Consider the following 18652-nt stretch of genomic DNA (forward strand, 5'->3'; position numbering starts at 1 on the left):
GATCTATGAAGGGTAGAGGAAAGTGGTCTTTCTTGGTGGCTTTGTTCAGTTCTCAGTAGTCCACACAGATTCTCCACTTCCCATTTTTCTTGGGAACCAACACCAGAGGGGACACCCATTCGCTATCCGAGATGGGGTAAATGAATCCGGCATCCAACATTTTTTGCAATTCTTCCTTGACGATGTCCTTAAGGGCTGGATTCATTCTCCTTTGGGGTTGCCTAACTGGTTTACAATCTTCTTTGATGTAGATGTGATGGGTACAGACCGAAGGATGGACTCCTTTCATCTCCTTATAGCTCCAAGCAAAAGCATCTAGATGACTGGCCAACAGACTACACAGCTCCTTTTCCTGGGAAGGAGATAGGGAGGAGCTGATCTTTAATGTTCTCTCGGGGCCGAACTCCACATTTTTTACTCTGGGAGTGACTGGGTTGGTCACACAAAGGTCCACTAAGGTGCTGGCTTGGGCATCCTCCACCAATTCCTCTAAGGACAATGCACTGGGAGGTGGATTCTAAATCAAGGTCTCAATCAAATCATCCTCGGTTGGGGGGCCTCCCCTAGTGGTGTCTAGGGTGCACAAGGGTGCTGAGTACACCTCATCCTCTTCTCCTTCCTCCAACCAAAGTGGTAAGTCATGCTCTAATAAGGGTTGGGCAGGAGGGTACAGGACTAGCTGCTTGGACATAGGACCATTTTTGATGGTCATGTTTCCTGCACGGCAGCTTATGTAAGCATCTGCAGTGGCTAACCAAGGCCTTCCCAAAATAAGGGGGTATCCAGTAAGCTTTGCCTTTGGTTGCAGAACCACGAAGTCTGCAGGGTACTCCCAAGAGTCAATAGAGACCAAGACATCCTCCACAATCCCTTCGGGAGTCACGGTGGAGCGATCTGCTAGTTGCAGGACTGTCGAGGTCTTTCTCAAGGAACCCTGAAGGTTGAGTTTGAGCATGGTATCTCTGGTCATCACATTAATGGCAGCCCCCAGATCAATCAATGTGTGTGGTATGATGGTGCCATTGATGTGGACATCAACTACAGGACTCCCAGGATCCAAATACTTTGGGCAGATTACTTGCCCCAACATAAGATCAGACAGTTGTCCTATGACATTGATGGTTGAAGCGTCTCTTTTTCGCCTGCCTGGGTGTCTGAAACACTTTTCCTTAACCAGTTTGTTGTATATCGGTACATCTTTGATGGCTTGGAGAAGTGGTATTCTCACACACAACTGTTTGAGTTCTCCCAGAAGCTCATCATCCTCTGGGTTGGGTTGTGTGGTGGCCGTTAGTCTCTCAGGAAAGGGTGGAATGGCTTTTGGTTCACTTTCCTGTTTATCTTCCTCGTCCTCTGGGGGAGGAGGTTGGCGATCCGGAAGAGTCTTTCCAGATTGCAGGTTGATCTCCTGGATCTCCACAGCATAGGTAGGGCATGATGTTTCCCCAGTATATACCTGCTGGGCCTGTCGGTTGTTGGGGTTCGGGTTCGGTTGAGCAGGCATTTGGGGTTGCCTTGGAGGAGCAAGAGGTAATGGTTGTGGTTGAGCTGGTGGTGGAGGCAAAATGGCGGGAGGAGTATTGTACTGAGGTCTCCACCCCGGTTGAGGTGCATTCCACTGAGGCTGTGGCTGGGCATGTGAGTGAAACGAATGAGTAGTGGGCTGAGTATGGTACTGAGGCGGGTAAGACCATGGAGGAGGCACAGACCAGGAAGGATGAGCAGGGGGACCCCAGGAAGGCATAGGAGCAGATTGGTTGGGGCTATAATAAGCTTGGGGTGTCCCTTGCATCCCCTGTTGGTAAGGTCTAGGTCCATGTGGCCTCCTTTGGTTGAGGAAATAGAGAGGTTCAGTGGGCGCTTTTGTCCCTTGGTATATGGCTTTAAGCCCAGGTAAGGTTGGACATTGGTTTGTGGGGTGGTCCTCCTCACAAACAAAACATACCTCAACCGAATGTAATGGGCACTTGTTCTTAGGGTGCTTCCTTGTACACCTAGGGCAGAAGATAGCCAAAGCCCTCTCAGCTTCCTCTTTCTTCTGCTGGATTCGGAATGTATCAAGTTGCATGGCGATGGTTTGTCTCACCTCACTCTTGAGGTCCTCTAATTGATTTGCAAACTCATGTTTAGAGAAAGGAATACTAGCTGAGAGGAGGTTTCCTCTACCTCTTTTCCGGGCTGCCCTAGAGTGGTTTCTAAACACAGTCTTTATATCCTCATAAGGTAGTTGGTAAATATCTCCTCCAGCTAGCATGTGAAGGGTATCTAAGAGGTCTTCAGGGACTCCTCGGAGCAGGACCAACTTGAGAGATTCAGGGTCAAGTGTGCACCTGGCCCGTTTATAGCTAAGTTGGAACCTTTCCTTGTAATCTTCTAAGGACTCATCATTCCCCATGGTCATCGGAAAGATTTCTCCCTTGGCTTCCTTGGACCTACAGTAGTCCCGGTATTTGGTATTGAAAGTTTGTTGCATCTGGGCCCAAGTGGTGATACTATTCCCAGGTAAGCCCATGAACCAGCATAATGCTGCATCCTTAAGGGTAGAGGGGAAGAGTTTCAGTTTTTGCTCATCTTCGGTATAGTCATAGGTTCGACAAAGGACGGAAAACTCAAACAGGAAGGTATCAGGGTCTTCAGTAGTCAGTCCATGGAAGTGAGGTAAGGCGGAGGGGCTTATGTTCTTCATTTTCATGTCTCCATTGGTCTCTCGGATGGGGAAGGCACCTTCTATTCTCTCATCTTCTCCCCTATTGTCAGCCATGGCTTCAGATGGAGTGTTCTCTAACTCTTCTTCTATTATAGGATCTTCGTATATCTCAGGAGGCTCGCCTATAGGTTCTTTTGGATCACTGTCACCAAAGAAGAGAGAAGGGTGACTCAGTGACGTGGTGGGGGTGTTGGGTAAGAATTTGCCTGTTTTATCTCGATTTCTACGAGGCATGAAATGGAAAGACTTTTGATTGCTTTTGTTCTTTTTTCTGGTACCTGCAAAACTAAAACAGATTGAACTGCAACTAACTATCTTGCTGAAATGGAAATGCGGAATTGAAATGAAAGCATGAAAGAACTAATCTATTTTGCTCAAATGAAATTGCAGGAATGAAATGCTAGGCTACGCTTGTGGAATTGAAATGCTAATCTACGCTTGCAGAAATGAAATTGCGGAATTGAAATGTTAATCTATGAAAGCAGGAAATGTCTATGCTACTTTTGCGGAAAGGAAATTGCAGAATGGAAATGAAATAAACTACTTAGCAGAAGGCGAGAGTAGGAAAATAGAAGAAAAGCAACAATCACCAATACTCTGATGCTTCCCCGGCAACGGCGCCAAAAAGATGGTGGGCTCCAGTATTGTAGCAATAATGCTACAACTCCTGGAACTTCCTTCTTTAATTTTATCAACCCGGTAGTTCGTAACAAACTTGGAAGCGACGGTGTTGTATGCACAAGTACTAGCTCTTGCCGCAGTTGTCACTTGGTCAGCTGGCACAAGTCCGCTAGGGGCTTAAGCCAACTTCTATGAGCTCTTAGAAGAAGCTTTTTAACTGATGGACGAAAGCTAACTCAAAGGAAGCTAATCTACTTGCGGAAAGAAACTGAAAGCCAACAAGAAACGCAAACCCTAGCAAACCCTAATTCTACCAGCTAGTCCTACTGATGCAAAGATGGGAATGCAAACTACTGAAAGAGATGCCATTACTTCTATGAAGGTAAGATGCATGTGTCTAGACTACTTCTACCTAAAGAAAACATCTTTTTGTATTTTTGAATAAGTTATTTAGAATTATCATGCATGTGCTTGTAACTGGCTTTTTACTGTGCAGAGGTGGATCACGGAGGAGAAATGCTTGGAAGAGGTCGGGAAGGTTCAGAGAGGGTCTAAGGAGTCCCTAACATCCTTCCAGAGAGTTTCACAAAGTTTGGCTGCCAAGAAACCGCGTTTATGAGCTTCTACAGGAAGTCTGCAGGGGTTCTACAGGATGTTTCAGAATTTCTACAGGATGTTCTACGATTGGATTTTGGATGATGGGTGAGTGGAAGAGGCTGCATGGATGGATAGGGAGGTAGGAGAGGGGTTTGTGATGACTTAGTGACAGAGAGATGAGGTGATGAGAGGGTGTGGAAAGCTAGTTTGTCTTAAAGAGGGCAGAGGAAATGGAAGGCCAAAAAGGTAGGATGACGTGGGCAGTAGAGTAGTTGTGAGACGGGGGGTCTAATTTGGAGATGAGCAGTTGGCCTGGACGAAGCTTAGATGGACGAGAGAGTGATGGAGATGCACTGCACAGTGTAAACTGAACCAAATCATCCACGTCCTGCACATAATCAAAATATTACTAATCTATCCTAACTGTTAATGAAACCCATGAACAACAACGTTATTTCTAAAGAGAACCATGTATGGTACTGAAGCAAAGAAACATTCCAAGAGGTCTGAGCGCATGGATAACTTTTACAGATGAAAACATTGCACCAAAGATTGCATGAGTATGCAAACTAGTGTTTCTGTTGGGTAGCACTGTCTGCAATTCCAGTGCCTAGAAAGAGGTGAAAATGAGAGTGTAGGCAACCCTTTTCTGGAACTCTTATCAACTCTAATCTCTTTACTCTATTCTAGACATCCGAAGCAACTCTATCTTCTAACAATGACCTACTTAACCACACCACGAAATCTAACTCAACAACCTGTGTTTCAAATGCATGTAAAGAAAACCATATTGCTGAAAGAAAAGATATCAATAGAAAAGAAGGAGGCCCTAGGCTCTCAGGTTGGGCCCAACCCCGAGAGCTATGGCTCCTTTAGAAACTCAGAGCTGAGATCAAATCTGACTGCTTCTCATTAAAAAATAATAATCATAAGTCAAGAGGTATGCCAATGATGGCTACAAAAGAGCAAAAACAGAGCTGGCAGCTCGTAGTGCAGAATGTGCAACAGTTTTTCAAAAAGTCCTTTTCGAAGGCTGAAGCCTTATCATTTATACATCACGAGGCCCCAAGCTGGCCTCCTAAATCTATGGGACTTGGCTGACCAAACTGGGAGTGAACAGCTGCTTCCACAAAATCTGTTTGGCTGCCTTCTAGATCCGGTTGTGGTGGCTTTTGGAGCTCGGAGTTGGGGGTGAAGATCCCGAGGAAGGCTATTTAATGCCGTGGACAACCCTCCTACGAATCCTCAACCCCATCTTGGCTGTCTCCTAGCCCTTATCTGCTCGGTTTTGCTCCAACATGTGTCAAAAAACCTGAAATGAGCACGTGTTAGCCACCTAGGAATAGTGACTACCCTTATTCATACAAATGACATAAACATACTAAAAAATGATGCATAAGTTATGAAAAATGAAGGATTGAGCAAGGGTGGTAAGGCCAAATGAGCCCAAAATGTTACCAAATTTGGGGCTCATCACCTAGCAGGCTGCCAGACAAAATTGCGCAAATTCGGGAGGGAAGGATGGTTCCCCTCCAGAATTGCACAATTTCTTGAGGGAGCTACTCAACCTGCAACTGGACCAAGTCTGGAGAAACAACCCATAAGGGGGATGCAACAAACTCTAATGTACAGGCTGGAAATCTATTAGAAAATCACTAAAGCTTGTGTACTTGACAAGGCAAGACATGCTATTGTGAAAGGTTGGTAGGGAGGCTCCAAAACGAAGCTAAGGAAAAAAATTTAGAGGGTGGTTGTAGCTGCTACAACACTTGGCGACACACTGGTAGAACTCCAGCTCTCCGAATGGATCCTGTTCATGAAAAGCAAGTCTAACACCTTTGGAAGTAATGTTCAGTTCTTAGTTCGTCTTGGTTTCCACACTTGCTTGATTATAAGATGTAGCATCTTCCAAGCTCTTGGTCAATTGACACACATTCCAAGCCAAGTCAACACAGTTGTTTCGTTGGGTTAAGGGGTATATTGGTGCACAAGCAGTATGGTCATTAGAGTCTTAGTTTCATCTCTAGTGTTGCTCCGCTGCCAGCAGGCCTGAACAGTACCCCGGCGGAGTCACGTAGGAACACAAGCATTGCTCCACTGCCAGTGAGCCTGGTCAGTACCCCGACGGAGTTACTTACATCACCTCTCTACGTAGGAAGCCTTTCTCTTCTTTTGCCTTATTCATTTCTTATTTTTTCATTTTTCACTATTCATTTCTTTTTTTTCATAATGGTACACAACACTTATTCATTTCAAAGTCGGAAGAGGGATCCCGACTTATTGAGAACAGAAGAGGTTTTCCCTTTAGAGAAGTAGTTTATTATATACCTCTGGTGTGTCTGTTAAGGTTTTCCCCCTCACCTTACTCTACTTGACCGAGCTGGCAAGGGTTAACCCAAAAGCAACCAACTAGAGTAGGTGACACTAGTTAGCGTGCAAGTGTTGTGTTCTCACCAAGGTTCACTTCAAACAGTCTGTATTTTCCATCGACGTATCATGGACTAAAAGTAACAAGTTCTTCATACAGAGGCGGGATGATAGATAACCAAGTAGTGATAGTTGTACAAGGCCTCTTGTACTTTTACCTAGCTCGTTTTAAGAGTCATGCATGGTTTCATGAAAAACTAACCTACAAACAAAAAACAAGCAAACAAACAACAAAGCAAAGCAGAAGCAGAATTAAATGCGAAAACAAAGTGATTAAGCAAACAGGCAAGCAAGAAAACAAACATGCAAATCAAGAAAGCAAACAAGCATGCAAGCAAGCAAACTGAAAGCATACACTACTCCTACTCCTAAGCTAACAGTGCATGAGCCTGATCACATGAAGTGATATTTCCAATGTAGCCATTAACGCATTGGTTGACCCATGTTGGTGAAGGCTTGGTCTGCGAGCAACCTAGTTGTGCGAACCAGCAAATGTGAAAGATACAACAGTGAAAACAAACACACTCCAAGCTTACAAGCGTCCACATAACAAAAATGAGTGATATCGCATGACATGCACTCTGTGGACTTACCATGGTGATGTGCTACATTATGTGCTCATGTTGAGTTTATGCATTCCCTTGACTGTGACATGCAATCAAACGTGAGAAAGGTAGACCACTTACGTTGCACAAGTGTGCTTGCTATGTAAGATTCCTCCAATGCATGAGCGATGGGATCATGTAGTTTGAGTGGAGGAAGTGAAATTTGAGTGTTGGATTGTTCTTCAATGCATACATATGAGTGATGAGGAGTCTCGGGTGTTTGAACAATTTCCTGATTAGAAGTGAAACCAACCTCAAGACAGTGAGGGCCTGACATAACCATCAACTTGGGTTGAAGTGCCTCGACAATCTGCAGGGTTCCAACTTCGTTGACAGATGGATCATCGTAGACCAGTGGCTTAGATGCATTAACAACGAGTGAATCAACATCGTGATTATATGATTAGGTAAAGAGATCATGACAACCAAGATTAGAAAATATAGGATGTTGGTCGGCATCCTCATGATTTTATGAATCACACAGAGGGATAGATGAGAAGCAAGGATGTTCACCCTCTACGTTTCTGGAAAAAATAGATGAAAGATCAAGTGGATTTTCAATGAATGATTGGTCTCTTCGTTGTTGGATAATGGGTTGACATATGGTGTTTCCTATGAATGATCAATAGTGGGTGTATCTGTGGATGGAGATACACAAGAAAAATCAGGGATGGCAGGATCATCAAGGATGTCAGGAAAAAACAGAGGGGGGAAAAATAGATAGGGATGGTCCTTTGTTGTCGGTAGATGTTCAATCTCCCCGTCATGCTCTTCATGAATGCCAACGTATGTTGGTTGTGCACCACCAACTCCGTCGATAGATCGATCCTCATTCAAAACAAGTGTAGAGTCCTGAATGGAAGAACACAAGACAGTGTCATCCGAAGGATGACCAAAGTACGAAGATGAAGGTTGAGGTACAAAATACATCTGACGAGGTATGGGACTCACAACCAAGTCTGTGCGAAAATCAGAAGGAGCGATTTCGGGAGGACGTGATGGTTCAACAGATGTGTGTTCATTCTCTCCCACATCATTCTGTGATGGTGGAACTGTTTGATGAGAGGAAGGTGGACAGTCACTTGTGACAGCGACCGTGTCCATCTATGATTGCGCAGCTCCATCACCGAAGTATGCTGAGTAGGGCTTTAGATTGAACTTATTCTTAGGATGAGAAGATTTCTTAAGACAATACTCAAATCTATCCCAAAGATAAGGAAATTTCATCTGACTTTTCGGAGATTGAAACTGCAAATCACGGAAGCGCTGCCAAAAATCCTTAGGCGATTCATGTGGAGCCTTCCATTGTTGTAGCAGTTTTTGGTCAAGATGTTCTGGATCAAAATGATAAAAAGTGTCTTCAATGAGATCACAAAAGTGCTCAAGTGAGTGCATGCTATCAGCCAGTAGGCTGCATAGCCACTGATGTGGAGATTCACGAAGTGTGTATGCAAGCAGCAGACTGGCCTGTTCGTCAGAACATCCTTCGTCCTCATGAAGCAAGGCAAGGAATTCATGTAAGAACTCAAGCCAGGCCACTTTACCTTCACCATCATACATGTATGTGGACAAGAGATCGAAAAACTCCCTCGTGATGGTAACAGATTCAACATGCGAAAAACATCTTGGAGGGAGGAGAGTGCAAGACTCCATGATAGATATGCAAAGGTTCAAAACAGGTGATGAGGGCTCAGCTTGTCATCTGGCCTCCTTCTAGCACCATAAATGTTGACGGTGCTAGACCCGCCAACATGTCAGGGGATCTCCCCAGTAAGAAGTCCCAATTAGACCTCAGATCGTTTGGTGTAGGAGTCCCAGCAGTGGGTCGTACTGTAATGCCTTGACCGCGATTTCACACAAAGGCAAGTAAGATGTCCCTGTTGGTAGCAAGGGTGTGATAGCTGCAGTAAGTCAAGGAAGGTGCATGAGAGGTTCTAACACACTAAGGGTGAGATGAGTGCGGCCCTTGGAAACATGTAATAGTATGCGACTTGGAAGGGAACACACGAGTGAAGGTGCATCACAAGCTGGAAAGCAAGTTAGCGAGCAATCCAAAGTGATGGTTAAACCAACGACAGATTTAAGAAAGATTCATACATACTTATGCAGAATAGTCCATACATGCATGTGTAAGCAAACAAATATATATATCATTTATAGTAAACCAGATAGCATAGAATACAATACAACATATGCATGAAACTTGTTGGCTTTGTTATATTAAGAAGTGTAAGTTCCAGTCATACAATTCATCCATGCCCAACCACTAGTTCCAACAATGGAACATTATAGCCACAACCGCCTACTCCTCTAAAGAGATATAGCAGCTTTGCGTAGTGGAGAAGACAAGGCTCATTACAAAACTGTCCAAGCTCTCTCTAAGATAGTCCTATCAGAAGCTTGGTTGACCGAAAGACTTTACAAAGAGTTATGAGGGACTATCTATAACAAAGGGTGGGGTGGCCCTTGACATTCCCCTTTGTGACAGTTCATCTACCCTCATGACTCTTCATCTACTCTATGACTGTTACATCCAACTATCGACACTTGAACTTCCACTTGACAAGACGTTACATTACAATGCACATGTGCCCATGTGAGACAAAATGGCTTGAGCAAGCCATGCAAGACATCATTGACACTCGGACCATTGTGGTGAGACCAACTCTTTGACATGCTTGTGATGGTCAAAGGTGGTGAGCTGATGCCAAGCTTGGTTGTCCATGATGGTGTTCGTGCACTCAATGGTGACATTTTGCTGAAGCGAACTCTTGCCTTCATTGCATCTGGGTGCACCAATATGGCTTCCCTGTCTAACTCGTCTGATAGTATGCCAATGGTCGTCTTGGTGCGACCCGACCAACAACATGTTGATTCATAGTGTCTATGTTGCTCTCTAATCAATTGCTGGTGGTCGTGTGCATCAAGTTGTTGGAGTACATGTTCAGCTCCAGTCAGACTTGATTCTTGTCTTTGCCTTGGTGAGTGTGCTGAATGGGTGGGATCGCATGCATGCGCACAATGACATGCATGCTACTATATTCCCTTGCATGTGATCAACAACACTGTTCGCCTTGTCTGCTCTCTGCCAACTGCTGGGATGGATCTATAACTTGTATGGGCGCAGTTCCATCCGTGAGTGCATGTTGCGCCCCCTGCTGTACCTATTACCGCTGCTACTCATTCTCTCGTCTATGTAGATCTTGCTCTTCCTTGAGTTGCTGCTTCAGCACCTGCAACTCCTTCTCTGTTCCGTTCTCTACCTTTGCGTGACCTTCATGTCGCATCATCACCTCATATCCTCAATCTCCAAAGCTGCTCTCGTCATGAGTGGATCTGCTTTGAAATTGCAGCTTTGCTCTGCCTCTATGTTATCAACGACCTTCATATTGCATTCGTTGCGCCCAAGTGTGTTGCCTTTTGCTGCTGCTGATGGTGCTTCTTGTTGTGATGTCATTGTCATTGATCTTGATATCCTTATCCATGAACAACTTGATGTATTCTTGGATAGGCAAGTTCATAGACACTTGATCGATTGCATCCCCAGTTGCGCTCTTAGCAATGTCTTTGACTCTCCTCTCCTGGAAGCCATTGTACTTGTGCCGTTGAGAGACAGATGAACACCTGTGATTCCTGGAGACATAACAACACTCATGGAAAGCAATCTGTCAGTCGAAAACCAAAACAAACTTGAGGACTGACTTGCAACATACATGTGTGATTGATCGTGAAAGTTGCGCAATTTCTGCCGGGAGGTCGAGAGACTGACTGCAAAAACTGCGCAAGGCACAGTCAGGGTTGTCATGAGGATGACTGACTGGTGGAACTACACAAGGAACAGTCAGGGCTATAAGTAGGCTGACTGACTGCTGGAACTGCGCAACGCACAGTCTAGCCTGGCCTGCTAAGGACTAAAATTGCAGAATGCACAATTTCAGTCAGCAGCGACATGCAACCAACAAATTGCATTGCACAGTTTCTGGGGCCAACAGGACACTGCCTCCAAGAATGTGCAATGCAAGCCTGTAGGTCAGTGCCTAGCTAGAATTGTGTAATTTTTGGAGGGAAGGTAGAGCCTTCTCTTCCGGAAATGTGCAGTGCTATCCTGGCAAAGCACGGTCCGGGCCAAGGCAGCCCAGTTCGGTTGACAGTGACTGAAAACATGAGAAGTATGAATGCATGATGAGATGAGTCCAAACAAGAGTGAATGGTCATTCATGCAAACAACAAGTGCAGGATTCAAAAAACGGGAAAGCATGCATGTGTGAAGCGAGTCGCCGCAACAACGATCGTGCGTGCAAAAATAGTTTCAGGCATGCTACAGCAGTGAGATGTTAACGAAAACTGCAACGATGCTAGTACAAGATAGTATGCATGTAAACGATAGCAAACTCTCATTGAAATCAAGTAGACAACACTCACACAACGTGAAACACAAAAAAAGAAGACAAAAATGCAGCGCAAGTCATGAACAACAGGCTTATCCCAAAATAATTGAGCTGAATGTGTCGACGACTCCTAGATGCAATGTGGGATGTCAGAGCTACAAGGTCAACGTGAGGAAAGAGTTGTGCAACGTCTGATTCATGATTTTTGATAAAATCAAAGATGTGGCACACATTCCACAAATCTAGGAGGATCGACACTTGGTGGGAGGTTTATGAAATGATCCTTTCATACAACTTCCAACTGCTAAAAGTAGATCCCTAAATCAAGGGATGCCTTTGCATGCTTTCTTGGGAGAAGCATCCCATGCATGCAAATCAATTTTGCTCAGTCCTAAAGGGAATCGGTCAACTCAACTGCACATGCAACAGTCTGCTCAACCGGGAGGAAAAAATGTGCATTTCTGGGAGGGAGCTGGGCTGGCTACCTAGAGGGATTGCATAATTTATGGGTAGAGCAGCTAACTGCTGCCCAGAATTGCACAATTTCTTGAGGGAGATGCTCAGCCTGCATCTCGACCACGTCCGGAGAAACAACCCGTGAGGGGGATGCAACAAGCTCTGATGCACAGGCTGGCAATCTGCTAGAAAATCATTGAAGCTTGTGTACTTGACAAGGAAATACATGCTGCAGTGAAAGGTTGGTAGGGAGGCTCTAAAAGGAAGCTAAGGCAAAATTTTGGAGGGTGGTTGTAGCCACTACAACAAATTAATACATCATACATCTTCCCCATATCCACATGCCAGTTCTTTTAGTAGGCATACACATTTGATCTCCATTAGTAAGAGAGAACAATTTTCACATAACAATCTTCTTAAGCATGAAGATCTTAACTTATAATAGAAGTTATATGTAAAAATTCACATGCAACACCATATTTCAAATTTCATACAAAAAAGTCACAAATTCTCATTCACAATCACCAAGGTACAATTGAGCAATTATCATATGTATAGAGGCAAGACTTATTTGCAATTTCAATTTAGTGACTGATTTAGGAAAGAGCCTTTTCCACCTAACTAGGCTCAACTACAAATAAGCTTTCTACAACTAACCACTCCCTAGCCAGGCCATGATACCGTATGGGTAACGCTATCAATTCTTCGATAAATTGGGTTGGGTGAAGGCAACTCCCCTTCATCAACATGAGAAAACTAGAGAACTCCTCTGCCATAACTCCTTTGCCTACTAAGCCTGAGGTCTCCACAATCTCCAAATGCATCTAAACTAGCTAATAAAGTAAACGCGGGAATCCCTTCATTGCTTTATAGTCCCTTAGAAATTCCCACACCTCTTTCTTATCACGCTCAACCATCATAGACCCCCTTTTCCTAGCTAGGCTCTAGAGCTCTTCCACAAGTGTTTGGCAAACAAAGTTCATTTACGGTGAGCCCATCACACATAAGCAATGATACAATCTATGACTAACACTTCTTTGGGCATGTTTGGGCACCCAAAACATACTCTGTTCACTCAAAATGCCTAAGCCAACGTTCCACTCAAGAATGACAACATGCTACTTGTGATTTTGCTACTTTAGGCACTCATGCAGCCCCCTGCTAATTCCCTAATGTCTCAATCAATTTGTGGGTGAATACTCCACATGTTTTTTTCCCATTCCCCCACACCACTCGTGGGTCAACTCCCAATTTTCAAGGTGAGTACTCACTCGTGTTTTCCATTGAAGTCTAAAAGCACTCGACAAGCACCAACCAACCCCCATAATTGTGGTAGGAGATGGCTTCAACTAACTAGTGTTTCATTCAATTAGTTGTGGGATGGGGGGAGGGAAGCAATATAACAATTTCAAATTCAAATTTTGGCACAAAACTTTGGATGAGTTTTTTTTATCAGTTCCCATTCACAATATCATAGTCCATATTGATGTTCGCATTCTAGCTTATTATCCAACAAATTTACATTAATGAAAAATTATTATATATACATTGTATTTCATTATCCAATTTAATTTATTACAATGAAAACATACCAATACTACAAATAATAATAACATAATTAATTACAACAATGTTAAAAACCAAAGATTGTTACAACTCACCCTAAGTAAAAAAAAATACAAAACAACCATAATTACTTTCATAACATTCTACCCCAAACCTTTAAAAACCCCCCCACACATATACAATTCACCATAGCGAACATATTCAAAAGAACCATACACTTGTATATGAAACCATACAAACACTTAGTGTGTGTCTAAAATTCACCATAGTAAACATATTCAAAACAACCATACACTTGTATATGAAATCATATAACACTTTATAGTCCACTTATATAGTCCACCATTGTATTTTGCTCCACATGGAAGCTTAGCATTTTCTCTTTTTTCAAATCATTTGTTTTAGTCTTTTTTGTGAGAGGCCCTCTCCAACCCAATATGGAAGAAATGTTGTAATGTCCTGCTATCTAAACATTTTGTCTAGGTCAAAATTCCATTAACATAAATAAATAAACAAACAAAGAAAAATAAAATAAAACATAAAAAAGAAATTAATAATTATTTAAAAAATTTGTTGTTGGTGGTTTTTGGGCTATAGGTTTTGACAACCTATGGTTTTGCCAATAATATTCTTATGTAATATAACCTATTTAAAAGCGTGAAGAAGAAATATTATACATACATACATATATATTAAATTAATCTAGGTCCATTTAAATTTTGGATCTATCAGAGGGATCAAATATGTAGAAGTGCAAACCTTTCATCAAATTTTGCACTTAAAAAAGAAGTTTACACGTTGATAGATTTGATCCCACATCCAGAGTTAAGATGGATCTAAGTTAATTATTAACAAGACTTAATTAATCACTCAAGTAACCTTTCATTAATAACAATTCTAAATAATATCAAAAATTAAATATTTAATTTTATAAATTACTTAGTAAATAAAAATATTATTATGGAAATTTATTTTTTAAAATTCAATTTAGATTTAATTTTAATACGGAATTATGAGTATCAAAAGAAATCAAATTTGTTTACATGGATGGTTGAAGAATCAACTTCTCTGAAGGAGAGCGGTGGAGCTCCTGCGAACCCTAGGAGCTGGTTCTGGCGCGCTCTCTTCGGGATTACCTTTTGCCCATGACTAGGGCTAGTCTGCTACACTCCCCACCTGATTGACTCCCATCTCCTGCTGTCGTTTTCTTTTTCGTTATTCTGGCATCAAGGTCATCGATTACCATCTAGGCATCTGTCTATCGGCGCATTTTTCTGGGTTGCTTTTCTCCCGTGGGCTATCGGCTAGGATGGAGGAAGATATGGTCAATTATTCTGAGGACCCATATGTTTCGATGCCCATTTGGACTGTCTCACCCCCACAACTGCCGGTCACCACTACCAACATATTGCTACAGCTTCCCTCGTCACTGGCCGATGATCCTAGGGTTTATACGGTTCTAGATTATCCTTCTTTTTCTCTCCCATCTCAATCGCTCCTCCCGTCGACCGATCCATCTACATCCTCGTTGCCAGCTTTTGGGACTCCTGGTGATGCCTTTTTCACTCCCGATACAAATTTCTCCTCACCCTCCCCAACATCGCTCCAGTTCATAGTGACCTGCCTGGGCCCCTCCTTTGCCTCATTCTCATCGGAGCCCCTTGTTTTCCCCTCCACTGGGAACCTTTTTCCTCCCCTTACTTCGAAACAAGACCCTCATTTCCCCCTTCATCTTATCCATCATCTTTCGTCCCGCTCCCCCTGATTTCAAACCCTCCCACCTCGGGCTATTTCATTGGTACCTCTCTCCCACTTCCGGATTTGGACGGGGGTCCTCAGGTGGGTTCTAGTACTGGTCCTCCTCCCACTCCATCTGTTATTCCCCCCATGGTAAGCTGGGTAGGCCTGCAAAGAAGTACAAAGGATTCAAGGTTGGGACGAATAAGATCTCTCTCACCTCCAAATGGGTGATGTGCTTGATACCTCTGATTGGGTACTGGTTGGGCGGGTCCGTGGAAGATCATATTCGGTTGCACGTCTGCGACAATGGATATTGGAAATTTGGGGTCAGGTGCTTAATGAATTACCATCTGTGGTAACTCTTTCACAGGCCTGGTTTGCACTTCGGTTTCAGCTCCCTGAATTCATCCCCTGGGTCTTATCAAAGTATTGGCATATTGAGTTTGCTCCAGTTTTGCTCAAAAGATGGAGTCCTCTTTTTGATCTAAAGCGTGAACATTTGGGGGTTGGTCTTATTTGGGTTTGACTGCCTAGATTACCGCTTCACTTTTGGTTGGAAGATGTCTTAAAGAGAATTGGAAATGCTCTGGGTACCTGCTTGGATTATGACAAATCCTATATTGTTACTGGGAACATGGCTATGATGCGCATTCTGGTGCATTTGGACACAAGAGAGGGGTTAGAGGAGAACCTGCAGATTCACTGGAGAAATACATGTCGAATACAAATTCTTGATTATGAGGGGGTGCCCTATCGTTGTCGGCGATGCCACAAAATTGGGCACTTATACAAGGATTGTCCTCTTCTTGCATCCAACTCTGCTTCGGTGGCTCGGCCAGGTCATGCTACAAAAGAAAATCCTACTAACATGCGGGCAAGCATCCTGCTCAAGCTGATGACCACCCATCAATGTCTTCTTAGCCAAACCGTGGAGCTTGCACAAAGACTGCTCGGCCCCCATCCCCGCGTATTACCAGATCTCGTGTGGCTGTGGAAACGACTGCCTCTAATGTGGGTATTTCTTCCACTGCACCTCTCTTAATTATGCTTTTTTATCTGATTGCTTTCACAATATATCCATTTCGCATTGCACTATTGCACCTACATTTACCCCCCCTTTATTTCATGCTCTCTGGCTCACTCTCTGCCTATATTTACCTCCACCCCCCTTCTATACTTGATGCCCTTGGATCCGTCCCATCATCTAAGCCTTCCATTAACTCTAGTCAGAGTCACCATTGTAACCTTTGTTCCCTTACCAAGTCTTCTCCTGGTGATCGTTGTGGCATCAGTATTGTCCCCCCCGTCTAAAACCCTTCAGGGCCAACACTGCAATATGTCCAAGGCTATATTCCAGGTGGGATTAGACGTGGCTCATGGTTGACAACCTCCTATTGAAAAGGTGACCTCTCCTCCCCCTGGTTCCCCATGAAGTGGCTATCCTTCAATTGTCGTGGGTTGGCTAGTCCCGCAAAGAAACTAGCCTTTCCACGTTTGATTGAGACAGAGATGGTGGACATCATTTTTCTTTAGGAAACACTTGCTCCTTGTACTTTGATCATCCCCACCCTTGAGGCCCTCATCCCGGGATGGAATTTTAATGCGTTGGATGTTCATGGGAGATCTGGTGGCCTGGCTCTGGGATTCAATCCTCGGGTTGTCAAACTGCTGAATATTTGGGGTGGGGAGGGTATCATTGGTGCTGATATTTTTTCCTCTGAATTTGGGAAGGAGCCAAGACTTATCAATGTATATGGTCCCTGCATCAACCTATATCATTTCTGGAACAAGCTCCTAAATCATTCATATATGCAAGCTGATAATATCATCCTTGGGGGTGACCTTAATTTCTCTATTGGCCATGTGGAATCCTGGGGACACAATGCACAACTTGACCCTCTATCTGATCATATCAGCTCTTTGTTGGAGGATCATCATCTTTCTAATATTCCCATGGCATAGTTGCAACCTACCTAGCGTAATCAAAGGACTGGTGATGCTTCGCTTTCCAGAAGGTTGGACAGATTCCTTGTCAAGGACCCTCTTCTGGACCACCTTTCTTTATATCGACAATGGGTGGGATCTGGTGGATTGTCTGATCACTCGCCCATTTACCTAGAATTTTCTTGTGCTGATCATAAGCCTAAAGCCCACTACAAATTCAATTCCACCTGGCTCAAAGATGAGGGTTACATGAAAATGGTGATTGATTATTGGAAGGCTCACCCTCTTACACCTAGTCAATCTGTTTATGAAGCTTTTGCCAAAAAGATGCTCTATCTCAAGCAAAAATCCATTGATTGGGCCAGGGAAAAAAGACACAAGGATGATCAGACTCTAAAAGACATTGAAGTGGAACTTGCTAATCTGGTGGACAAGGATGGTCATGGATTTGTCACCATTGAAGCCAAAGAACGACTTATCAGAATAGAAGTGGACCGAAACAAAATTTTGAAGGATAGAGAGGAAACCTGGAGACTCTGGAGTCGTGCCATTTGGCTACAGTCGGGAGATGATAATACAAAGTTTTACCATCGTTTTGCAAATGGACGACGGGTTACCAACACCATCTGGCATCTGGTGGATGATGCTGGCCAACAGGTAAAGTCCTTCCACCAATTGGCTTCCCTATGTACTTCTCATTTTAGTCGGCTATTCAGAGCTTCATAGGATGCCAATCTCGTAGAGATCATAAAGGTCGTTGGATTTTTCCCTAGGTTTGTTAATCAAGAAGTGGCTGAGGACCTTGATTTTCTTGTTACTTTGGGGGAAATGGAAGGCACACTTAAATGGTTTAAGAAGGACAAAATACCTGGACCAGATTGTTGGACGATTGAATTTTATCTTGCTTTTTTTGATGTATTGGGAAATGATCTCCTTCAAGTCATTGAAGAATGTAGGATGGGGGGCTGAATGAGGCATATTTTGGATGAAACTATAATGCTAAAAACATATTTTGACTATATCTCTTGTCATCATATATACAGGGAACACAATCAAATTTCTGATCAACTATCCAAAGAGGCCTCGCACCAGCCACGGGGGCTCTGGTTGATACAGGAACAGTCAGATCAAGACTACTACAGCTACTACCATCGGCCATATGAGGATCAACAACAGAATGGGGCCAACAGGCCCTGATTTTATTGTCTTATCTGAATTTTTGATGTATTTAATCTTTTTGCTCTGTACATCTCATGTCTATATTTTTACAAGAACATATCATATGTAATTATTTAACAGTCTCCCAACCTTGGGATAGATATATTTTTTGGATAGAACATCACAGACAGTGGCTCTGACCACTCATACAACATATGCTTCTAGCATCTACAACATGTAATTTTCAACTAAATCAATGAAAATTACGATTTTTCCTTGGAAAAAAAAAGAAATCATTTTTTTAGAAAAAAAACAAATCTTTCTTTAAATATCAAAATTAAGAAAAGTTTACACCAAAAAATTAATAGGTTTGAGATTAATTTCGATCTAATTGATTTATATTAAATTATGAACTATTGTAATGTTTTTTTAATATTAAATTA

The 18652-nt window shown here is 43.1% G+C and overlaps 1 protein-coding gene across 1 annotated transcript; it reads left to right on the plus strand.

Moving 5' to 3' along the window:
- Window positions 1–17306: 17306 nt before the first annotated feature.
- Window positions 17307–17777, plus strand: LOC149176958 (uncharacterized). Its single transcript, XM_089421618.1, has one exon. It carries the CDS (start codon window positions 17307–17309, stop codon window positions 17775–17777), a length of 471 nt encoding a protein of 156 aa, XP_089277744.1.
- The last annotated feature ends 875 nt before the right edge of the window (window positions 17778–18652 follow it).

Source organism: Pinus tabuliformis, chromosome 4_1 (genome assembly GCF_031772625.1).
Source record: "Pinus tabuliformis cultivar Carrire ecotype Pingquan chromosome 4_1, CPIR1, whole genome shotgun sequence".
Taxonomy (NCBI): Eukaryota; Viridiplantae; Streptophyta; class Pinopsida; order Pinales; family Pinaceae; genus Pinus; species Pinus tabuliformis.

Excerpts from the sequence above, each read along its gene's own strand:
- LOC149176958 (XM_089421618.1), top strand. The coding sequence starts at position 17,307 with ATGGTGATTGATTATTGGAAGGCTCACCCTCTTACACCTAGTCAATCT.